The 25,737-nt window shown below is 42.4% G+C and overlaps 1 protein-coding gene across 1 annotated transcript in view; it reads right to left on the minus strand.

Annotated features, from left to right (window-relative positions):
• Window positions 1-21,431, minus strand: part of phip (PHIP subunit of CUL4-Ring ligase complex) — a 42,489-nt gene extending 21,058 nt beyond the window's left edge. The window contains exons 1-21 of the mRNA XM_085431376.1: window positions 21,299-21,431; window positions 21,127-21,185; window positions 21,012-21,041; window positions 20,801-20,860; window positions 17,758-17,908; window positions 17,423-17,521; window positions 15,668-15,828; window positions 13,010-13,231; window positions 12,062-12,162; window positions 11,097-11,167; window positions 10,662-10,762; window positions 9,803-9,843; window positions 9,236-9,334; window positions 7,923-8,079; window positions 5,227-5,361; window positions 3,042-3,170; window positions 2,715-2,940; window positions 2,181-2,324; window positions 509-692; window positions 307-409; window positions 29-166 (exon numbers count right to left, since the gene is read on the minus strand). Of these exons, the coding sequence (XP_085287502.1) occupies window positions 29-166; window positions 307-409; window positions 509-692; window positions 2,181-2,324; window positions 2,715-2,940; window positions 3,042-3,170; window positions 5,227-5,361; window positions 7,923-8,079; window positions 9,236-9,334; window positions 9,803-9,843; window positions 10,662-10,762; window positions 11,097-11,167; window positions 12,062-12,162; window positions 13,010-13,231; window positions 15,668-15,828; window positions 17,423-17,521; window positions 17,758-17,908; window positions 20,801-20,860; window positions 21,012-21,041; window positions 21,127-21,185; window positions 21,299-21,338 (2,451 nt within the window). The 5' untranslated portion in view covers window positions 21,339-21,431. The remainder of the gene's footprint in view (window positions 1-28; window positions 167-306; window positions 410-508; window positions 693-2,180; window positions 2,325-2,714; window positions 2,941-3,041; window positions 3,171-5,226; window positions 5,362-7,922; window positions 8,080-9,235; window positions 9,335-9,802; window positions 9,844-10,661; window positions 10,763-11,096; window positions 11,168-12,061; window positions 12,163-13,009; window positions 13,232-15,667; window positions 15,829-17,422; window positions 17,522-17,757; window positions 17,909-20,800; window positions 20,861-21,011; window positions 21,042-21,126; window positions 21,186-21,298) is intronic.
• Between the last annotated feature and the right edge of the window lie 4,306 nt (window positions 21,432-25,737).

The raw sequence follows: 25,737 nt of genomic DNA on the forward strand, positions 1-25,737 counted from the left end.
TTCGTAACAATGCAGTATGAATATGTACCTCTGAGGTGCTATCATCCTCATCTGCAGCCTCAGCACTCTGCCGACTTGTCTCCTCCATAGCAGCGCGGGTTTGATAGCCATGGTTACCTTGGCTCCTCCTCGCTTCGTCTACCACACACTCTGATGTCGGATGAACCTGGAAAAGCAAAGAACGGAGCTGAGTGTAACCAAAGTCCTGCGTTTGAGACATTTCTGGTTAAGAAATTAAAAAATTAAAAGAAAAAATCATAATAAAACAGCCATAATCTAGTCGAACAGCTATGCTCATGAACTCACCCTGCTCTCCTTGGGGAGAGAGTGGAGAGTACGTCTTCTCCTTTCTGACTGATAAATATTGATCTCTTCCTCTCCTTTAGCTTCACGCCAGTTCACTTGTCTCCTGCACACACACAGATCACGAGGTTCGTCATATTTAGGAGATCCTGTGCCCCAGAGAATGTGAGAACGTGTTTGTGTACATATCTGTTTCAGGAGTTACCTGACAGAGGCTTCTTCGAGCTCAGGGACCAGCACCCTGCGGCTCCAGGCTACCAGATCTCCCTCTGTGGCCATTTGGCTGCGAGGGGCGTTGCTGTGCATCTGGCGGACCCCCTCGATCTGCCCGCTGCGCCGTAGACCCACGTTGGGCGGGGAGTGCACCTCAGTGGGAGATCCCACAGATCCTGAGGGGTGGGGGAGGAGAGATAGGGTTTCACTTAAACTGTTGGGGAACTGTTGCACAGCACTAAATAAATGATGAGCCCACTAGCAAAATCTCAGAATTATTTCCAGTAGACCTTCTGTTAAGGTGTGACATATGGGACACTTCAGTGCATCACAGTAGAAAACTTTGATATAAAATGAGAAAGTAATGAGAAATAAATTGGAAAAATCTGTAACTAGAAATTATTTGAATTATCAATAATAATAATTAAATCTGAGATTCTGAATTTTAAAAAATAAATGAAACTCAGTGATTACATAAAACCCACAGAATTATCTGCAGTTTTCTTCCAAAACCAGAAGTTTAAAGCTCAAGTTCATGTTTTTCTTATTTAAATTATTTTTTAAAAAAAGAACAATTTTCCATTTATTTTATCTCCCGTGATTAATCGACTAATCACCAAGGACTCAAACACAATTGGTTTGCATAGGTAAGAAATAGGAGTTTAAAAAATACTTTTTTAAAACGTGACTTCAAATAGTAGAGAGTCGATTATTAAGTATTTTAGGAGCCCATCAGCTAATCTGCTGACTCTGGGGACATAACACAGGGGCTCAGGTGCAGCCAGTAGATATACAGGCTGAGACGACCAGTCACTGCTTAAGAATGCAAATAAATTTAATGCAGCTAGTAAAAAGCTTAATTGTCTTCAGCTGATGGTTTTGAGACTGAACATTTTTTTTGTCTCCACACTGGCCGTTTACCAGCATGTACCCATGATGTCTGATGTCACTGGTCAATAAAACCAACACCACAAATGGAAGCTGGGACAAGCTTTGTCTACAGATGTCTTCATCTTTACATGCAGATATCAGTTATTAAGCCACCGACTGATGGAATCTATAAAGGGAAAAAAAGTGTTCTTTCATAATGCAGTTGGCTCACACTCTATTTTCATGTGCTACCACGGAGCACCAGAGCTGAGGACACAAATAGTTCTGATCTTCTGTACTCATCACTCTGAGAATTAATTGACCAAATAAAAAATCATATCCCACAAACACACATTACCTACTCTCAGTGTGCTCTGTGAAAACAGGTTCCCTGCATTCACTAACTCTTTGAATCAGGGGGGGGTTTATTACATTTCCTGTTTAAAATTCCACTGAGACACTTATTTACATAATTGCAGTTGTTGCAAATTATGCATTATTTCATTGAATAGTAATAAAAAAAACTCTCTTCACGATCCACGAATCATGTTGTCAACCTAAAGGTCTGAGAAAACATAAATAGTGGCTGTAATACATGTGCTGTTAATTCTACGAATTAATCAATCACAGCAAACACGTCTGCTTCAAGTGTAAGATGATGCTCCAACATATTAGTGCTGCTATGGATAGATGTGAATAATGACTGGAATCCAGGAAAATGAGAACAAAAGAAATTTGGGTGGGGAATGAATCAGAATAAACAGTCAGCATCGCTTTAATGTCATGACTCCTACCTCTGCTGGACCTGGTGTTTGAGGCAGCAGCAGAGATGTCATTGGTTCCCAGTCTTTGGTCCTGTTCCTGCTGCAGCCTCTGAATCATGGTGTCCAGAGGACTGGGACCATCCACCGCCTGTTCACTCACCACTTGATTCAGGCCTGCCAGGAATAGCGCAAAAGTGAGAGAGAGAGAATTTTAAAAAATGAGCTTAAATCCAACCATTGTTACAGCTATGACGAATACAACTGCTGCCTAATAACTTAACTATCTCTGCTGTGCCTTACTAACACATTTCATTAACTGCTGATTGCTTCTGTTTATATCCCAGCCAACAGCCTTATGAACTCTAATCTTAATTGCCATTGCTACTGTAGTTTCAATAAAAGCCTCACATTGAGCTCATTTAAAGACAGATAAGATTATTGTCAGGCTATGACAGCACAGACAGATGGTCTCTGATAAGACAGAAGACAGCATCACCTCCAGGCAAATATCTAAAGCGCATAAGCAGAACTCCAAAGAAAGAGGTCTTATTTCAGCCTGAATACCTGAGGAAGTGACCCCCATCTGAGGAATCAGCTGCTCATCCCTGCAGTCCTCCCTTCCGGGCACCAGCCGCTGGTATCTTGGTGGATGTGGATTCCCATCCACATCCACCAGGAAGGGAGGGGGCATTAGGTGTGGAGCTTGCTGAGTTTGTTCGTCCAGCACGTAGTTATTGGCATCCCGGATCAGTGGCCGGTAGTCGGTATGGAAGAACATCTGATCTGCTATCTGAAACAGTTTTGAGGTTGAGAGGGTGCGGCGCTGTTGTTATTACTAATAACATGCGATGAGTTGTCGTGTATGTGCATAAATATTGCAGGTCAGTTTACCTTGTCGTACTTGCTGCTGGAGCCGAAGCCAAAGATGAGCAGGTGACCGTGGGAATCGGTGGCTGCAAAGTGCTGCCCATCTGGACTGCATTTGCAGTCGAACAGCGCTCCGTGCCCTTGGCCCTCAATCTATCAAGGGTGAGACAGAGTGGAGGGGAATTCTTAAAACTGCACTGTAGCTATTTGAACTGCATGGGCACAACCCACTATTAATGTCTTGTCAGCAAGCCAGCAGAATTGTCCAGAAAGAAATATGCACACAAAGAACAAACATCAAACAGTTTGTAGCACAACAGTAGCCTGTTTATGCAAACCGACAGGACACCTGCAGAAAGCAAAACTTCTTCAACAGGAAATCAGCAAGAAACCCCTGACTGCTCTGACCGTCAGCCAGCTGCTGCTTTTGGTTTGATCTGCGGGTTTTCCTTCATTCTCACAAAGGCTCCATTCAACTACAAGATGGAAATATGCCAAACTCAAACAGCACATAGACTACTCAGTTTTATACACCTTGCATGTGTTTTTGCCCAGCTGGATGACAGAGTTGTTGGAAATTAGCACCATAATTTTGCTACAATAGAAATACCGATTCAAAAGAATTCAAGCTTAAAAGTGAAACCAGGGCATCCTGTAAACAGCCTCTGCCGTCCTGCACTAGTGACATCGTTCAGAGAGTCTGTGCAGCAGGTATGGGCCTCAACAGCAACTTTGAAGCCGTGCGGTTTAGAGGGGACCTTGTTTCTGTGGGCTATGAGTGGGCTGTGTCCTCTGTTGGTGCTGGTAGTGGTCAGTGAAATTTGTTTTATCGAGTCCAAAGTCACCACAGGTGTGTACCAGGAGATTTTAGACCATTTCATGCTTCCACCCACTATTACTGTGTGAAGGCCCCTATAACAGCAACCTGGGATTCAACAACACCTCAGCAGTGCCCGATCTGATCACCTCCATCCCAGCCCGCAGTGATGCAGTGATATGCAGGCAGCGAGTTTAAAAATGAACATACTCTCCAGAGGCTGGACCGATCTTCAGGGTTCAGACAGCTTTAAAAGCTACGTTATTTACATCACTGTGTAAAGTCAATGAGAGCTGATCTCTCTAATAGGGTCATCTCAGGCACTCGGCTCTGACAGTAAGCCACACCCACCTGCTGTTCACATTTTCTGCTTAAGAGGGGCAGCCAATTAAGAGCAAGGCATCTTAAAAGCAGAGGGAGGAGGGAGTTAACAGGGCTTGTTGCAGGCAGAGGATGAAGTGAGGGGGTGCACTAAGGCCCGGTGTAAGATAATTAAGGATTATGCAGTTCCCTGCCTGTGTGTCCTTTCTGCTTGTGCTAATCTTACTCTACATTCACCTTTACTCTTCAACCCTCTTTTGTGTTTTTTTCTGTCCACAGGGAGGTTTTCAAAGTTTGATCGGACCCAATGAAAAAACTGCTTCCTCCTTACACTGCTGTAGTAAAATTATTTTTCAAGGCATTGTTTTTTATGTTACTGCTGGGCATTTTTGACTTACTACTTTACTTTCCATGTATCTATCGTCCCTATTGTTGTTCCTCCAACCAAAAGACCCATTCAAAGCTAGGAAAAACCCTGACAAGAGGACGCTTTTCAGGAGAAGTCTCACAGCAGGTTTCAGCCTGAAACTTGGGCCTTTTCACATGCACAAAGACTTTGTGTTGTTAAGCAACACTATTCACTGTCTATGACCAACACCAAGATTTGGCCAAAGGACCAGCTCACTATGTGAGTCACATGTTCTGGGAATGTGGTTAATGCCGTCCTTGGTTACCATAGAAGCAGGAAATACTACAATAATTAAAGCACTGGATAAATTTGTGGAGTGGCATATGTGATTCATTTTGATGAGAGAGCCACGAAGGCACGAAGGGAAGTGAGAACAGTAAAGAAAGCAGAGCGAGAAAGTGAAAGTATAGAGTTGGGAGAAGGTCAACAGCGGGTGAAAGTGAAATAAAGGGTGAGACGAGGAGGGGAATGGGAAAAGAATGTGTGTAAGAGAAGCAGAAATATACCTGATAAAACCACATATCTATGCAGATAAACAGAGAAAATACAGTTAAAAAAAGTGCAGGGAGAGGATCGAGATCTGGACACTTGTGAATGAAACAGAAGCGAGTGAAAGGCGATGACACGCGGGCGAGGAGACGTTCTGTGGACGAGACGCTCACCATGTTGAAATAGGAGCGGATCTTCACTCCTCTGGCTAGATCCCACACAATACAATTCCCATCATGCCCCGCTGAGAAAAGGATTCTCGGATCAAAGGGATGTGGCTCCAGAACAAACACTTCATCCTCGTGACCCTGTCGACCAACAACACGAACATCTAGGATTAGATTAAGAAATAAGAAAAGAGAAGCAACAGCCAAACCTGACTTTTTATGCTTAAGCCCACACACAGCTGAGCATATTTTGCAATCCTCTCACTGTCAGTGTGCAAACCCACATGCTTTTTAAGTTAACAAGTAAAAAATTCATATTCATCTGTTTTTTGTTTGCTTTTTATATACACTGTTTTCAGGCAGCTATCAAATGTTCCAGTTTTATCACTGCGTCACCAAGGAGACTCTGACAGCGTGTTAGCAACTAGATTTCTGATCAAAAGATAAAGTAAAAATGATGAAAACAAGGCCAAGAGCTAAGTAGTGAAACAGCAGCAGCCTAAGATGACCCTAACAGCAACACCGTAATACAGAAGAGTTACTTGAGTACAATGTTTAGTTTGTTAACTGACAGGAAGACAATAACTTAAAGCAGAAGGATGGCATCTCCATAAAACCACATGTCTGGGTGACATTAAAGCTTGGTTGGCTTTAAACATTTTTAATTTTAATGAAAAGAAAACAGAGGTGTTGGTGTTTGGTGCTAGTGGTCCCTGTGAGTCCTCGTCTGTTGATTTGGGATGCCTGGAAGTTTATTTTACATCTGTTATTACTGACCTTTGTCCAGCTGTTATCATTTAAGGCGACTGGCAAGAGTGAAATCTTTTCTTTCTAGGCAGCATTTGGAAACAGTGATCCATGCTTTTATTCCTTCCCGTCTGGACTACTCTAACTCACTTTACGTGGGTCAGTCAGTCGCTGCTCTCACTATGTCCTTTAGAGTTCATCTTAATATTCTTATGTTTGTTTTTAAACAATCACAATCTAGCCCCGCCTTACCTCTCTGAGTTTCTACGTCCCTACACACCCTGTCCGTCTCTTAGGTCAGCTGATCAGCTGCTCCTGAAAGTACCGAGATCCAAGAGGAAGCTCAGAGGGGGCGGGGCTTTTTCTATCATTGCTCCTAAATTATGGAACAACTTGCTCTTGCACGTTAGAGAGGCCCCTTCACTGTCCACTTTTAAAACACGTCTTAAAACCCATTTTTATTCTTTGGCTTTTGACCGTAGTGAGACTTAGTTTCTCTTGGAATTAAATTAGTTATTAACTAACTAATTAATTATTTTACTTTTTTCTTTTATTTGGCTTTTATTTATATCGTATGTAATTTTATTATTTAGTTCTAACGTACAGCATTTTCCATCAGCAAATCAAAAATTCACAACACAACATGGATGACTTATTCCGGAAACAGCCTACACAGCAGCTGCTGAGCCATATCACTCATGTGTAGGGATGGGTACCGGTATCCGGTGACATAAACGGTAGTAACCAGACCGAAAAGCAGCGCACATTTCGGTGCTTTTTTTTCCTGAGATGTCATACACTTTGGATTCTAGCCAATCATTTTACCTTTGCAAGCGGGCCCAGGTACGTACGTTCTTTTAGAGCAGAGCTACAGATTAAAAATGCCCAAGGCGAAGCGGTCTAAAGTCTGGCTGTACTTCACAGCAAAAGATGCAAACTCAGCAGCCTGCAACAAGTGCTTTAAGGTGGTACTGTGCAAAGGAGGTAACACCTCGAATCTGATGAAACACCTGGCGACGCATAGCGTTTCTTTAAAAGCCGAGAAATGCACCGTATTTGAAAGCTTGCTGCAATAGCTCACACCGAGCACATCTACTGCGCGTGTGGTGCCTATTATCGGACCCGGAGTTAGCAACATCCCCCAAGAACCAGAAGAGGAGAGTCCTGGCCCCTAGCCCTGCCAGTGTAGCAGAAATGATGAGGATGATGATGCAGCAGCAGCCGTTCTTCTCTGCGTGAGTCGCTTAATGTTGTTCGTGTGTAATTTACGTTGAGTAGGCTAACCACGTTATTACATTAATGCATGTAAGGTGAACTAGCAAACACCGTCGTAGTTACATGCGGCTGTCTTCTTGTTTGATGGCAGATGTTCCCTTCACCCTGGCCAAAAAGGCTAAAATGACCAAAGAAAAAGTGGAAAACAGCTAAACATGAGAGGTTTTTGGATAAAGTTTGTGTTTTTTCCATTGTTTAAGCACTGCTTCCAGCTAAGAGTGATGCCATAAATCCCCTATAGCTGCAGAAAAGGCTAACATTGTTATCTTTTTACAAAAAAACAGCTGAACATGAGAGGTTTTTGGACAATGTGTGTGTTCTACATTCTTTGAGCACCGTTTAAGCACCGGCACCGTTTCAAAAGTACCGGTTTGGCACCGGTATCGGATAAAACCTAAACGATACCCATCCCTACTCATGTGCTAATAGGCTGTATGTCTGCAGGGCTTTTTAACTCACAGCATCCGAAAAAGTGAAAATTTGTAATAACATCAACATGTGGATAAGTGAATAAGAGGGTTTAACCTCTGAGGGCCATGCATGTGTATACAGTGTGAACTGGCAGTGTGTTGTGGTCCAGTCAACAGTGATCTGAGCTGTTACAGAATAACACACAACACTGAACTACGATATTATGATACACATCTTTGTTTGTGTCCGAGTGTCAAGTCACCACATACCATCAGGACATGGACCAGATTTCCAGTGATGGAGTTCCACACTTTCAACGTCAGATTGTTGGCCGCCGTTATCACTGTGCTGTCATGGCGATCCCATGCCACCATGGTAACCTTCAGCTTGGTCACCTTGTCTTCCAGCGGCGGAGGGTTGTACTTCCTGAGGGGGAGAGCAGTGATGCCGTTCAGGACTAACTGAGGTCTTTCTAGTTTAGTTTACACATAAAAATCAGACACAGAGTCGTTGCCAAAGGTATTAGCAGCAGCATCACTCCAAAATTCAAATTTTTATTCATTTCCAATAAAGGTTCATCTTCACCATATCACAGAAACATGGAAGAAATCATCTAAATAAAAACTGAGCAGCATACTGCATGAAAAACAAACTCTGTGCTACTGCCAAATGTTTTGGCCATGACTGTGTATCAAATATGAAAATACTGTAAAAACAAAACAAAAAAAGTAGACGCAACAAAAAATGAAACGCATCTTTTTCTAACTACATTAGTTTTAAGTTTAAAAAACTCCACTGTCCTTTCCTTTTGAGGAATGTATTCTATTTTCCTCAGTCCCTTTTTACACCGTTAATGAGGAGCCAGACCAATCTGACAGTTAGACCTTATCTTTCTGCAGCTTCAGATAATTATTCACAACCCCAGCTGTTCCTGTTTACATAAGAAAGATGTGAAAATCAACACATCCAAAACATCCCAATACTTTTTGCTGCAATTCCCTGACCCAGACTTTCTTTATTTTACAGACCGATTGTAGGAGCAATGGTTATAGATTTAACTCTATTAAATACTTCAAGTAACTTCTTGTATTATCCAAGTTGTGGGCATTTAGGACTTTTTTTAGGTTTTGTTTTAGTTGACCTCGTTGCTGCATTAGGTTTGTTGCGTTTGTTCAGGCAACAAAGACATAAACAGTCTGTCAGTGTACTCTACTCATGCACCGTCTGGGAATAAATCTATACTCTGTCTAGGAGCAGTCAGGTAATCAATCACCATGTCACACTTTATCCCACAGGTGTGAAAGAGATTTTTCTTTAACTTAACAATGCAGCTTCTCTATATTATGCAGTAGGTCATTGTACTTTAAATACATAAAAGCACGTGTAAAACACTTCAAAACTCTGCATTTTTCATGAGAAGAATTCATCACACACTGTAGCGTTCAATGCAGGTGATTGATTATTTTAAAATGTAAACTGACATCATCACCTCCAGGATGATCCCAGCTCACAAGGTCTTTATTCCAAGCACAAAAGCACTAATGGGAAGGCCAGGCCTTGACGGCAGTGCAGAGACACATACCCGGGTAATTTGGTCTGCATGTCCAGCAGAATGCTCTTCCAGCCCTGAGGGTGAAGCTGCCAGATCCGAGCTGTACCGTCCCTGCTGCCGCTCACAAACCTGCAACACAAGCGCGCGCACACATTTATGTGAATGAAAATATAACACTTACTTTGAGATCAGCTTCCTGCAGTAAAATGGTTCCCTCCGTCTCCACACATCAACAGTAAATACATGTACCCCCGGATCTCCACCTCTACCACCCTGGCTCTTTGCATACACCGTCTACACCTTCCTCCCTGCTTAGATTACAGCAACCCAGGGGAATTACAGCTGAGCTTGTTTTTCTGCACTCCGTCTAGTTTAATATGTCGCGCACAAGCACAAGTGTGTGTCTGAATGTGTGTTTGTGAGAGAGAGACACACACACAAAGAGTGTGTGTTAGACATTAAGCAAAGCTGCTGACATCATCAAGTTATATCACAGCACCGCGAGGTTCACAACGCAACAGTGGTGCAGAAAAATTAACTGCAATAACTATGTACCTCACGCACACACGTATAGAAATGCAAACTGCGTAAACTCACCTGTCACTGCAATGTGAAAACTGGATGCTGTCAACTTTGTCCTAAGTGGGAAAATATGAGAGAGAAACGTCAGCGCAAGCCTATTTCTTATTTAGTTAGGGTTAAACTGTATTTTCAGCAAATTAAAAAATGTCAAATAACTCGTTCATCTCAGACATTTTCAATTACAATTCCACGTTTCATTGACAAGAACAATATTTGTGACAAATCATTTCAAATCCACCTTTAAAATTGACTACTATAAGAGCAGCTTTGTATTTTTCACATTTCCAAATAGATATTCCAATTTTTTATTTATCCTCTCAATTCCTCCTCTTTGGCTCTCTTCACAAACTGAAGGTCTGAACAGCAGCTGGTGCTCATGATCAGAGCAGTATGTCTGGAATAACTATATCCACTCTTGCTGAGATCATACACAGGCAAGAGTGGAAAAAACTGTCTGAAAATGAGCACTGTTTGTGCACATGTCGTATTTGTTATTTGAAGCATCTGTGGTTAGAAGAGTATATACAGGACAGAAAATAAGGAAGACTATTATAGGTCTGCTTCAGATGTTCCTGAGGAGGTTGATATATGGCTGAAAACTTCAGAAGCCAGCATGGTTTTTTTTTGCTTTTATTGTTAAAATAAATCAAACTGAAAAATCAAGAGGAGCTTTCACTGAAAAAAATAAAACTATATCACAAACAGTAAGAAAACTATAGCTATAGATCTACAGCTACAGATTTGATCATTTTTAGTAATATTCTCAGAGAACTAGCTCAAATCGTAAACTTGTTCAATAAGCCAACACAGTGCGCTTGGATTAAAGCTGTTTTTGTAGTAACTAAATAATAAATAAATAAGTACGCTGACTCACCGTATGGGACTCAAGCTCAGAGATCTTTTCTGGTTGGCCTGAGCCAAAGTAGTATACCCTGATGATGTGGTCTGTGCTTCCTGTGGCGAGGAACATACCACCTGGATGCATATATTTTTAATAGAAAGAAAGAAAAAAGATTAGGGTAATATTTGTTTCACATTCACTGGTTTACCTCGGGGACATTGGTATACATTAACTATTTGCAAATGTGCGTGCTTTTGCAAACCAGTAATATTTCTAACCCTTAAAATAGAAATACCCACAAAAAACAGACCACAGTCATTCCACATTTACTGATAAGGAGCAGCAGCCACACAAGTGGTGACGCACAATGTGTGCTGTTCTCCAGTTAGTCTGAGTGAGCATCTTGTTCTGTTTCTCTGTCAGTGCTCTGGAAGCATGCATAAAAAAACCACAGCGAGCTGCGTTCACCTGCGCTGAAGGAGGAGCAGATCATCTGGACGCCGGGTCGAGAGCGCTCTGTGAATTTACTGGGCCTCTGACTGGACGCACACACAAACACACACACGAGAACAAAATCATTTATAACACAATTTAACACAAAGAACCACCACCTTGTGTTTTTAATAGAAAATGTTTTACATTTTGGCGTCTTGGCTGAGTTTGGCGTGCTTTACATACTGCACCTAAACATTTCTAAAACTGGCCAGTTGGCCATTAAATACAGAGACAATTATAAATTCATGTGTACTTAAGATCAATACAATCAAACTTTTACACAAATAAGCCTCTTTCAGACATGCACTCCTTTCCATTCGTCAAAATTTATCAACTTCATGTCTCTTTTTAAAAAACAAAAAGACCGTGTGCGACCGAGTAATTATTTCAGTGCAACACATGCCTAAACTGCAAGCAGTCGAATTTACGTAATAAGATTACACCGCACTGACTTCCAAGGGCGTGCACAGGTTTCTAGCCAGTATATAGAGACCCATTAATGAAGCACAGGCTCTCTGCATCGAGTAGCAGAGACAATATGGGGACAAGGTTCACAGAGAGGTAATATGAGCGTCAGGAACAAGCCAGTGCAGGTAACAATAAGGAAGAAGATGCAGGAAGCTCAGATCAACTTCTAAAAATAAAAATAAGTCTTTTTACTCCACTGAAAACTACGTGTCATCTCATGCCAAATATCGCATCCAAACCGTGGCTTTCTACATCGCGGCTGCACAATTCACTGAATGAGGCCGTGAGGAGCATGAGCTCAAAAAGTGACCTTTATCTGAATGACAGAACGCTGTCACTTACAGATTGATGAGGACAACTGTGTTATGTATGCCGTGTCTGAAAAGGAGCTGCGATGACGTGCTGACAAAATGCTTGATGCACAAAGTGTGAGAAATGTTTGTGCAGGTGAGACCGTGTGTTTTTCTCACCCAAACTTGAGTGTCCGTGCATCCCACTGCCAGAAGCAGATGGTGCCATCAGCTCCAGTGGAGGACAGGTAGCGCTTGGAGCCGCTACAGAGAGGAGAAAACTGCAAACACAACCAATCAGAGGTTAGCGGAATGAACAGAGGACAAAGACACACACAAACACAGTCGCTCTCACTGGGCACTTCATTAAGTATACCTGTTTGTCTGCTTTTTAAAGCAAATATGGAATCAGCCAATCGCATTGACAGGCTACAGCAGCAGAAAGACTACATGAGTGCCACTCCTGTCAGCTACGAACAGCAAACTGAAGCTACAATTCTCATGGGTTCACCAAAACTGGAAGAATATTGCCGGGTCTGATGAGCATCAATTTCTGCTGTAACAACCAGATGCTGGGTCAGAATTTGAAGTCAACACATATTCTGATGGCTGCTTTCAGCAGGACGATGACACAAAGCTCCAATCATCTCAAAGTGGTTTCTTTAACATCTCGGTGAGTTCACTGCCCTCAAGTCAGCCTCCACAGTTACCAGATCTCAATCCAGCAGAGCACCTTTAGGATGTGATTTTTAATACAATGCATGTGCAACAAATCTGCAGCAGCTGTGTGATGGTATCACATCAATATGGACCAAAATCTGTGAGGGATGCTTCCAGCATATTGTTGAATCTCTGCCATGAAGATTAAAAGCAGTTATAAAGGCAAAAGAGCGTCCAGCCAGGAGCAGCTAAGGGTGACTAACAAAGCGTCCAGTAAACTGAAAGCAGTTGCACAGATAAAACTTGACACAAGTTAAACTGTGTGCTGTAAACACAAAAACATTTATATAGATATATATTGCCTGTTAAGTAAAAACCTAGCTTTCTACAGTAAAATGCAGTTGCAGTTTGTGGTGGCTTCTCCCAGTCTGTAAAGAATATGAAATAAAAACAGCTTTAAAACAATACCTGCAGTGAGGTGATGGATGCTGCGTGTCCCTCCAGGACAGCCAGAGGAGCGCAGGTTTGTAAGCACCACACTCTAATGGTCTTGTCACAGGAGCCGGCGGCAATCATGGTGTTCTCATAGCTGACGGCCATGTCGGAAATCTCGGCAGCGTGGCCGCGCAGGGTTGCCAGCAGACGCCCGTCATCTGTTCCCCAGATCTTCACGAGACAGTCATCTGAGCCCTGGGACAGAAAGAAAACACCACCGCACATGAGTGAAGATTCACATTTGAGATCAGCGCATCTGCTTCTGGGAAGACAAATTAAAAATGTGAAGTTGAAGAAGATTTCCAAAATCTATCTGGGCACGCTGCAGAGCAGGACTCTCAGCAAATTGGCAAATGTGGAATACAAACAGAGGAGGGAAAGAGACTCTTGAAATGTAAAAATAGATCAATGATTAATTTGCTTTTTGACAAAAAAGCTACAATGAACATCTCAAGGCACTGACGGTGCATTTGCATGCACTGTAATCAGCTTATTATTAACAGGTAAAGAGAAAAAGACCGCAGCTGGCATGTAAACACATTCCCTGGCTAATGTTATCAATGCAAAACAACAGTGAGCACTGCCAAATGAACACGCACACTGTTACTGTGGTCTGAGAATATCTTAGGCTGATTACATTTGACTCAGTAGACTGAGACTGGATGTGATGACACAGAGTTGGTTTTACACACATGAGAACTCGACTGTTAGAACGGAGGCACAGAAAATAGATCAGGCAGGAACCAACTCATCTCCTCTTACTTTGTAACGGTTTTGTAGCAAAGTAGAAGCAAATAATACTTCTATTAATATTTATAAATAGTTACCAAAAAAAAAGCTTTGTTAGTGAAGCATTTACAAGAATTGTTAGCTCAGATTCTCCTTAAACACTCATAAGTCTGCAATCAAAGTGCACGATCGAGTCTTCAATCGTGAAACCGCCTTTGGGGCGAGTGCCTGACTGCGATCCAACTCGCTGACGGTTAAAATGCTCGTGATTCAACACGTTGCCAGATCCATCTGTTTTTTAGTTAAGAGCTCAAAATTATTTAAGTAACAGGTAAGACACACAAACACAAATCCACTTGTTTTAAAAAGCCAGCGATTTCAGGATGTAACGCTTCATAAAATTAAACTTCTTCGCTTTAAAATAAGAATTTTTGACACGCTGAGGGTCAAACACTGTTAATGACGGTGTTTCATTTTATGTGCTCCAACATGCACCTGAAACCTTTTGAAAAATCATAACGCTTTATAAAATAACTAACACAGTGCTGTATGTTAAGTATCAGCTGACGTGTTGGTTGCCCCGAAAGCCTTGACCTTTTATAACTACAAAGCATTTTGGGAGACCTGCCACGCCGTCTGCACCACCATAGATTTAAGAGCAAAGTGCAATCCTCCCTGTTTCCTCACAACTACAGATAAGATTTTAACCACAGTCACAAGGACAACAAGCACAAACCAACTGCTCTCGATTTGTCTTTTCAAGTGACCACAAGAATTGGCTGTTTTTAAAATTATGTTATGCAAATCGATATAACTGACAGCAAAGCTGTTGTTGGACCAAACTTGCGTGCACTTGTTCACCGAACACAACGATCCCCGCGAATCTTTAGGGCGCACAAAATAATCAATTAATATGCCTGAAACAGCATAAGAGCCTGAGCAAAAGGACTGAAGAGATCTAAAAATAAGAACATATATAAATAAAAATGATCTCGTGATAAAAGGAGGGGGAAAAGTAGCAGAGAGAGAGGGGGGGGGGAAAGGGAGAGAAAGTGAGGGAGAGCAAGAATGAATTTTAATTCTGGCACTTAGCCAGCGCCTCAGAGGAAACATTTTCTCCAGTTATGATGAGAAATAGCAAGATGAAGAGTGGGGGGGAGGGAGGAAGAGAAAGGAACAAAGGAGGGGCAGCATAGCATGAGGACGGGGGGAGAGAAAGAGAGAGAAAGAGAGATAACAGGAAAAAAGACACAGAGACACTCAATCTAACCCCCTCCTCCTCCTCCTCCTCCTCTCAGCAGCCAGCCATTTTTAGAGATTTAAGAAGTGAAAGCTGAAAATGGTGTAGAACAGCAGGCAGTGTTTGACTCAAGATTCCAAACAGAAGGACGGCGACATTAAATCAACATTGTCTCATTGTTCCTTCACCATTTAACACGTTACCAGAAGCTGTACCTCTCTCAAACTAGGTGGAAAAGGCATGCGGCAAATGTATACAACGGGCACCCAGGGGGCAAAGGTCAGCTTACTTCTTTTGAGATAAATGCTTTCACTTCATTACCCGTGATTATTATCATCGCACAGCTGTCTGAGTTTTTCCCGACGTATAACCCAACAGGTTATAGCTGTGAGTCACTGAGTAAACGCGTCCTACCACAGTTAGGTAAACAGTAATTACCGCCTAGCAGAACCGTTACAGCATGAAACGCAAATGCTTGTGCATCTTGGTGAGCGAGCGGCACCTTGTAACAATCTAACACAGAATGCGAGACGTGACTCTAAACAAACACAGAGCCGCCGCAATCGCGCAGCAGCCACAAGAGATTCGACTCGAACAGGCTCTCGTTCACAAGCTAATGTGTCAACGCAACGTCGAACAAAAACGCGCGTGGGAAAACTTACGGTGAAGATGCGTCGCCCCGTCCTGTCGAAGGTCACGCAGTACACGGACGACAAGTGTCCCAGGATCCTCTTGTGCATCTTCATGTGTGTGTACACGGCCGTGGGCACCAGCTGACGGAGACGGTAGGCGCCATTCAGTCGACGGCAGAAGCTCGTCTCCACTGGATGTCAAGAAAAACATGCACGTTAGTACGGAAAGACACGACTGTACAGATGTAAACGTCACTAAATATACATTAAATTGACAAAAGTCTCCACTCGTCTGCTTTCCCATGCACACTCCAATCTTAATGCAAAGAGTTTAATATCCTGTCAGTTTGGTACCATAACAGCTTCAGCTCTTCTTTCCACAAGGTTTAGGAGTTTGTTTATGGGAATTTTTGAGTGTTCTTCCAGAAGCACCTTTGTGAGGTTAGGCGCTGATGTTGGATGAGAAGGCCGGGCTCGGATTCTCTGCTCTGATTCATCCCAAAGGTGTTTTATTAGGTTGAGGTCAGGACTCTGTGCAGGCCAGTCAAGTTCTCTTCCACACCACACTCGATCTTCCATGTCTTTATGGACCTTGCTTTGTGCAATGGTGCGCAATCATGTTGGAACAAAAAGAGGCCATCCCAAAAGTTTTCCCCCAAAGTTACGAGCATAAAATTGTCCAAAATGTTTTGATATCCTGAAGCATTAAGAGTTCCTTTCACTGGAACTAAGGGGCTCCCTCAAACCCCTCAAAAACAATAATCCTGCCTCCGCCAAACTTTATACTTTATACTTGGCACAAAGTAAACCCAAACGCCAAACCCAGACTCGTCCATTGGACTCGTCCACAGAACACGACTCTGTTCCTCTAGAGTGCAGTGGCGCCGTGCTTTACACAACTGCATCCGACACTTTGCATTGCGCTTGGCGGTGTAAGACTTGGATGCGGCTACTTTCATGATGCATAACCGTTTCCATCAAGCTCTCTACACACTGTTCTTCTGCTAATCTGAAGGACACAAGTTGAACACAAGAATGCTGAAATATTTTAAAGTGAATTATTTTTAAAAAAAGACCTCCATCTTTTCACTCTTGGACTTATTAAGATTGACTTTGTATGATTCACCATTCAAAATAATCCTCATTTATCTTATTTATCCTCCGCAGCACAACCCTCTTCTGATTGGCTGTCCCTGACACACAGTAGGTTTGAATGTAGATGAGTAAGGCTCCTCTGCGCTGTATCTGATGCCGGTGGTATAGTTGCTGCATCTGCTAGTTTATAGAGGGTCTTTCGTCCTTCACGTTTCATGAGATGCTCTGTAGAGAAGTGTCCATGTGACCTGCAGTTTTTTGCAACCAGTGTGCCAAAATTCGCATGAATGCTTCAGATGGATTCCAAGAGGACTTGGGGAAAAAAATAGAACAGGAAGGACTACTCATCCATGGTGTCCACAGCTGTCCATGTGCATCTCCACAAGCAAGTATAATCCTGGACTGAGATGGTCGTACTGAGCACATCCACTCTCACTGACACTGACATCAGATCCAGGAGTTTAAAAAAACTGTCCAAACAGCGCTCTTATACACGTCTGGAGCCGGAGCTTTTGGATTATTTGTAGATGCATCCCCCTGATTTTTGGAAACTATGGCCATGTTTATTAAGCGCGAGGTGGAGCACAACAAGTCCACAAGTCTGTGTGCAAACATACAGACTTCTTTAGGCAAATCAATAGTTGGCCCAGTCATTTTGGCCCACTTTACCAAAATGACTGTTTTCCTTACCAATATTCGGCGGACTCCCGTAGATAACAGGTGGCTCCGGTGGACGTCCACAGTGCAGCGCAGCCAGCGCTGAGCCTTTCCACACAACATGTTTGCAACCTGGAATTTACACACAGCACAGATGCATAAGCACATGCACAGCTATAGTTAAGTGTGTGTTGTGCATGTTGATCTGGATGTATGCAGTCATATTTGCATAACCACGCAAATGTATACATTCACTCCATGTCTTGGTAAGTCAGCACTTACACGCAGGAAGACACAGGCATTGAGCGAGTGGGTGTTTTTGCACGTGTGTATATTTAAGTATGCAAATGCACTGCACGTGAACTCACTCTTAGCGGTGCGGAGAAGATTCTGTCTGCCAGCTCCTAGAAGGCTGGTGAGTCCAGGCACACTGGCAGGGACCTCCCTCTCCAGCAGCGGACAAACTCTGGTGCAGACCTGCAGCAGGTGGTCTGGCGTGATGTGCCTGTAGAGCTTTACCTGAACGCAAGCATACACTCAGATTAAATCTGTCTTCAGGCTGGTAAATGACCACAAAAAACAACTACTGCTAGTGGGGGGAGGGTGGTAGAGTTTAAAAAAAGATAAAAAGGAAGCTGAGAGAAATGTGCTCAAAGAGCTTTCCTGCCAAAAGCTGCTGTGTCAAGACATCAAACCCCCACCAGCTGGATGATTTCTGCTGCTCGAACCCGACGACAGTGGTGTGAAAAAGAAAACGTCTCAGTGGAGGTACAAATGGGTTCCACATTACTACGCCAATTTTCACACACAAAAATCTACAAATCTATCGAACACATCAGGGGGTGAAAACATGTCAGAAGGCAAACGGTGGCTGCAAAGTAAAGGGAAATTGAAACTTTAATTTCAAATTCAAGTATTTCCAGCAAACAGAAACACTGAAAAATCCAGGCCACTTCCACAAATGCGGATGCAAGTAAAGGCCCCTCTGCTCTCTGAGTGTGTCAGAGGAAATCACACTAAACCGATAACAGATAAACTAACAGATAAGATCCTCCTTTTTTTAATAAACTGCAGAAATAAAAATACAACCGGACACGTATTTATACACTAAAATGAAAAAGATGAAGGCTTCTAAATGGTGCGGCTCCCAGCAGCATACGCACTACAACAGTGTGGTGGGATGGAGGGGGTGTGGCATGCAACATAAGGATGAAGCACACAGAAACCTACGCTGTTATAAACACACAGCCTCTCTGATTCCACTGCAGCAGTGTGTTTACTTGGAGCAAGCCAGATCGGTTTAAATGTATTCACTCAAATCAGACGTGCAGTCATCGGCTTTGTTTCAGACACGTAAGCCTGAAATTAAACAATTATTCCACTCAGTCACACACACACACACACACACACTTTTTCCATTCCTTTATCCGTCTCTGTGACACACACACACACACAATTAATGACCCCTTAATTGCTTTCAACATCCTTGCTGGTTCACAGACGTGATCAGTGTTTCTAAGTACATATCAGCCCCTCTTAGGTACACGCAGACCCACAACTGACACACACACACTAAACTAAGTGATGTGCAATAACAATTTGCTCCATTTTCCTTCCTTCTGAAGGGTAATGGATAACACTCCCCCAGCCACGGCTGCACCATCACAAAGCACATGGCCCCACACCACTACAAGTTACCCTCTATGTAATCATTATTAGTATTGCTATTATTCTTATTATTATTATAAACATCCTGCTTTCCATTCATAGCCCTACAAACATCTTTCACCTCAAGCATCACTGCCTCTGACATAGATTTGCATTCATTAAAGTGTATTATTACTGACAATTAATCCGTTAATAAATGAGTCTAAACACATTTGTGCTGATAACGATGCAGGCTTCCACTTCCACTCAAAAACACGGCCGTATTTCATTGCGCTTCGTCTTCCTGATCAGTTTGAAATGCGACACGAAAGCAATCGAACATCTAATGAATCCGCCTTCGTTAATTAGCCGCAATTAATATCGTTAATTATTACAATATCATTGTTGAGTCCTCAGTGATGCCCAACCCCCTTCTTTAACAGCGTCCCCCCCCCCCTAGACATCTAACTACAAACACCCACAAAAAAATAATAAATAATCATAAATAAATAAATAAATCCAGCCGATATCCTGCCCTCCTGCCTCTAACCTCCCTGCTTCCGCTTGGTCTAATAATTAAAACCCCTCCGCAGTATTTTTTTAATACGGGAAATTATGCACAATAGACTGGAGGCAGGCTGAAAGACTGGGGACGGGAGGAGGAGGAACGGAGAGCCCAGCGAGCCAAGCAGGAAGAGAGAAGAAAAAAACACACACACACTCATACGAGCGGGCAGAACGACGCTGTCAATAATTTCTTAAACCTATACATTTACATGGCGATCAAGCTGCACTTTACGCCATCTAGTTCCGTGTGTGCTTTGGGACGTGAAGACGGAAATCGTCCCCCACAAACATTATCTCGTAGATTAACCAGGTCGCTGTTTTTTAAAATCAGTATTAAAATAAAACTTTTAAAATAACACAAAAAGGGAAAAAAAAAAAAAAAAGATAACGGGGAGTGCGCGCTTTTAGCAGGTCTGACTCGGAAACAAATATGTAAGAGGATGGTGAATTCACTCCACGCCCCCATGCGTAAAAACGCCGCTTTCAGGCGAAAGCCCCGTTTGTTTACATGACAATTAAGCGCTCCAATTAATAGCGCGATTATAATACATCAAGCTGAACGTTACCTCGCATCTTCACACCGACTGATCCTTCCTCTGCTTTTCCGTCCGAGCTCGCACCAAAACAACCCTCTCCCCAAATAATAAAAAATAACCACTCCACAACAACCTCAAAGAACAGGGGGCGAGCCGTGTCTCCGGCTATACTGACTATACTCTTTATATTCCCCACGAATAAAAAAAAAGTCCTGTTTTCTAACTCTTGTGCCCCCCTGTGTGTTTTCAACCCATGCACACAAATTATGGTTCTTGCAGGACAAGAGCGCCTCCATCTCTCTCTCTCTCTCTCCTAGAGGCTCGTGGCGCAGGGAGTCCCTCCTCCGGATCCTGGCGCTCCTACACCACAACACTCATGACGTATCAACATTTCACACACATTTTTCACCAACAACTCTCGCAACCTTTTGGACATGCATGGACACCAAACTCGCACACCGTGGCGCACACAAGGTTGGGACCCGAGCCCCTTGTAAGTGCTCCAAAAAGAGCAGCTTCCCTCCCCCTAAAGCCTGCAGCCGACTCGCCCTGCAAAGTCCTTCTTCAGTTTGTGCTCCACCACCTGATTTAAAAATTGCGGGAAATTCAATTTTTATTTTGCTCTCTAAAAACTTTTTCCTCAGTTATACAGCACCCTTACCAAATTTTCGTACGTCCCGGGGTGTTCCTGCCCCGTCCAGTCCAGCCTTTTGGGCAGCAGCTGAGGTGGAAAAACAGTGTGGACCGTGATCACCCAGTTTATAGACGTTACAGGTGATGTTTTAAAACAGTAAATGGTAAATCAGAGTCAAAGCAACATCACAAAGTACAGTGCAGAGAGAAGCATCTCTCTCGTGCTGCTGACTGCTTACCTCCTTCTCCTCCACCTCCCTTATCAGGGTCTGAAAATAGCATAAAAATACAGAATTACACCTCGTGACAATTGCCGACATATTATAAATTCTCCTAAAATGCGAAAACACCAACCTCGGCTGCTTTTTGACACGGTCCAGCTTCTAGAAATCGGGCTATTAGGAAGTACAGTTCTGGTATGGTTGGAGGGGGAGAAGAGGACGGGAGCTGCGTTAGAAGAGGGCACCGAGGAAATTGGGGGGATATTACAACGACCGTGACATAGTTTCCGATCTCCTTTACTCACCAGAAGTCAACTGCGCGATGTGTGTACTGTCTGAAGCCATTTTGGTGTTGTTTGCCAGGGCAGCGCCAGAGCCTGTGTGGTGGGTCTAGGTGGCTGCCCTGTAGCTGTCACTGTTTATCCACCAGGAAGAGGCTGCCTCCATTCAGCTTCGCTCGCACGAAGTCCCGGCTGCGGGAGTATACCTCCGCGGAGCGATAATTAGTGCGCGCTGAAGGCTTCACCCCGCCAAACACCGCCTTCCTTTAACAAAGACCGAATGGCTAAATTGTGGCTGTACTGAGCGCCGGCTGGGGCGAATTTCACTTACGACCGGTTTGCCGTGGAGGCATGTTTGTTTTAATCCCCCTCCCCCTCAAAGGAAAAAGCGCAAGCCCTCTGCGGAAGAATACAGGCGCTGTGGCTCACGTGCGCCGCCGTCGAGGGGAGGTAGAAATGGCAGCCTGCTAAAGGAGAGGACACATTGCTGCAGAATGGCTGTTATTTTGTAACTAGACGGCATTTATCACATTTTTATTCATTAGAGTCCATTCCTCTGTCATTTAGTGTCTATTGCGGATTACCACAGCCTAATTCTTGCCATATTTATTTTCTGTATATTCGTAGCTGGCGGGTTCAGAACATGGCTCCCGTGTTTGAGAGGGATTTACAGGCGAGCAAACGTTTCAGCTTAGTTTATCATTATTATTTTTTTATTATCAAACACCACAGCTAGCCTGTTCTCTTATCAGCTCTCCGTGTTCTTGCTGCTGGTCTCGCTTGTCGTAACTTTGTCGCTATTGTGTAATAAGATGTCCTAGCTAACACACCCACTCTCTCAGGGAGCCGTTTGGTGGGGAAGTCGTCCATTTCTCTTCCAAATACTACCAGGCAATAAAATGGGGGAAGGGTTGGAGAAGGGGAATGCAGCTTAATGAATGAAACCCCGTGAGTTACAGCAATTTAGTGGCAACTGAGACACTGAGACAAGGCACACACATCAAGGGGGGTTATCAAGGAAATGCATGACAGGATGCCTCGGTGACAGCTGTGAATGAAAAAAAAAGGAACAGCAACTCTTTGGTGTTAATTTTTACTTTTTAAAGTAAACTCACAATAATATGTGTGCAAGGGACGTGCATTATAGTTTTATTAAAAGCCACGTCACCAATGACAAACAACCCCTCCTGGTCTAATCTTATTTCCCACATTTAATGTTTACTGCTGCAAGTAAGACACAAATGAAAGTGAAGGTAAATACACACCACACGTGTTTCAGATCATTTTACAACAGTTTGGAGTTTTCTTTTTCGAAATATTTTGCCACATATCTTCTGTTTTTTTTCTCTTTTCACTCATATCTATAGCTTACATGTGTGAAGTTGCCTATGTGGTACAATTGAGCTAAATTGAAATATTCACACCCACTTACAGTTGCATATAATTCAGTCTACCTGCACAAATGATTAACACTAGTACAGAAACATATCACCTCTACATTTTAATTTCTTCTTTATAAACTATTTCAAATCTAACACATCAACAGTGCATCTGGGAAGATGCTATAAGGCTTCGTGCTTCTAAGAGTCAACTTAATTTTTTTGTCTATTTTAAACAGAGTAATGCCATTCTATTTGTAAAACTAACAAGGTGTAACTCAAATAAAATCAAGTGTAACGCACACAAATTAGGTCTGTATCGACACTTTCCACAACTTTGTCATTTATGTTGCATCGTTAGGCAATTATGGGTTCATTTTGTCAACGTTAAACACAAATAATACAACATTTATAGGCTGCCAGATGGACAGGAACTCAACAGAGAGTGTTCTCATCACCAGTGGCTACACCACCTACCATTATTCCATGTCAAAAGCGTTCTGGCAGATAGGTGGGTGGACGATTACTCTGAGAGGAACAAGCAATATTTGAGCTTTTCAAAAATCCACTTTAGTATTCTGACCCTCCCCTGACAGAGTTTTCGATCTTCTCTTCCAAATGTGCGCATCGTATCAGGCCAGATTAAACTGTCCATCCGTGGACTTCACTGATTGGGTGTAATTTGACCAACAAATTCTGTATATATTTTTTAAAGCACAGAAAAAAAGTTAAAATAATACTTAAAATATTTAGATGATCAGTTATGGGTTTTTCAGCCTAATCATTAACTTGTATTTTACCGGTTGACCTGAACTCTTATGACTAAGTTTATTGTGTGGGCTGACACCACCACAAGGAGGCAACCTCACCATGTGTCACTTTACGGGCCTAAGAGGAGTCAAAGGTTATGAAAAGATGCAATCAGTTACAGGTTTTCTTTTACTATAAATAGCTCACTGATAAATACTAATCACATTAAAAAAGAGATCTGAAATGGTTTGAGGTTATCTTGACAACAGTCCACACAGAGATACTTGTTTATCCACACCCTTGCAAATCCACACCCTTTACTAAACTTTGCCAGATAGCTTAAAAATCCTGTGAGGTGTGGAAAATTACTTGGCTTCAACACTCTTTCCCTGTCATCAGACAATCAGGACTCTGATGTCTTCACTAGTTAGAAAATAGAAGTTTCAGCTAAGTACTTTTGCAGCCACGTAACCTTTCTCATATCTTTAGTCTGGATTCAATGGTCTGCTCTGTGGGTTAATACAATGGCTCTTTTTTAAGTGTCATGATCAAGGTTAAGTAAAAGTAGGTGTGATAAAACATTTTAGTTAACCCCAATGAAAATAATTTTAAATAATTTAAAAAAAAACGTGAAAATAAATATTATAGTGGTCAAATCTTTCACTACTTTTGTTGAGACTTGTCATGTTTACAATACTGTGACTCTGCTACGTTCACAGAGGGTTGTGTTTGCATTGCTACACTTTTTCTGAATTTCTGAAATTGTCTCACTTTCAAATTCCCTGCATATTTGAGTAAATAAAGATGCTACAGCTGACAATGAAACGAATAAAACCACCTGAAACATGAGTAAAAAAAAAGGTAAATAAAAAATTTAAAAGTAATAACAAAATATAAAACTAGATCACTAAGGGTGGTTGAGTGGTTTGCACCATAACCTTGCATCTAGGAGCTCCTGGGCTGATGTGCCCTGCTTTTGGCCCCATGACAGCTGGGATACATTGAAAATAAAATTCTGGTCAAAATGCTTTAACTAATTTAATCACATGTAAATTATCCACATAATTTTATATAATGTAAAATGATAAATTAATCAAATCTGCTCAAAAGAGATTTACTTGATTGGTATACATTCAGCTTCTACAGCTCTTTAGTGTTTCGGGTTCTCTGTCCTGTGTTTGTCTTTTATGTTTGCGATTATTTTAGAGCACTTTGGTCAGCCCTGCTGTTTTTTAAAGCACTTTATAAATAAAGTGGTATGGTTAGGTAAGCATTTGAATAAATCAAACCTTTTATTGTATATATTTCAGTTTCATTTTATTCAAAATGATTGTTTCATGTTTACTGAAGGTGAAAAATCATTTTTTGGGAGTTGGCAGCGCAACCCTAAACTGGTTAAGTGGTTAAGAAAATAGATACATTGTTGTTTAACAATGTATTAAATGAACTTGTAAATTAAATGTGACCAAAAAAGGACACTAGAAGGACATATTTGCACAGAGTTGGAACTTTCTGATACATTGCACCCATTCATTCTTTGTGGGCAAGTGCGCTGATCAAACTCCTTTCTGTGTCTTAAGTAATTTTATGTATATTTTTAACCCTGGAAAACCCGTGGGGTCAAATATGACCCCATGGTTTCCCTAGTAAACCAATGGGGTCGGATCTGACCCCATGGGTTCTCCAGGGTTAAATGAACCTTTTGAAAAACCTGGAGGTCCCACTGCAGCACACTAAAGTACCTATAGGGGTAACACTGGGTTAAAAGGTGTTTCCCACTTAAACACATTATAGCAATATTTGTGTTTTACAGCATCCAACAGCTGAATGGTGATAAAAAGGCATCATGTTGTTGACCGAGGCTCATCTCAGTACAGTTTTGTCTCAGTATGTGGCAGTACCTGCACAGCCATCATTTCACCTCTACATGCTAGAGGGAGGAACAGGCTATAGGCCCACAAGTGTGAGTGACAGGTTGTCCTGCAATGGAGAGACCCAACACTTTCACTGGTCCCACCACTCTGGCAAATGCTGACCTTTCACTTCCTGACGCAGCAGTTGTATTTAACACAGCCACGTGCCCCTGGCGACCTCACACACATGCACACAAAAGTGTACACAGACACAGAGTGGCAGCTTTGTGTTGGTTAAAAAGTACTTGTAAAACCTGAACACAGAGAGGGAAAGCAGCCTGTGTGCAGGCATACAGTTAAAATACAGCCTACTAGTGTCTGGGGAAGAACAAAACATGGCATTGCTGTCCAAATGCAGAACCTATTTCACAACGTTTTTATTTACCAACGAGTGAAGAGACACTAAAAAAAGAGTCCCACG

The sequence above is a fragment of the Copadichromis virginalis genome, linkage group LG15 (assembly GCF_057382275.1).
Source record: "Copadichromis virginalis isolate Kocher_CV1m ecotype Utaka linkage group LG15, C_Virginalis_male_GT1.1, whole genome shotgun sequence".
NCBI lineage: Eukaryota > Metazoa > Chordata > Actinopteri > Cichliformes > Cichlidae > Copadichromis > Copadichromis virginalis.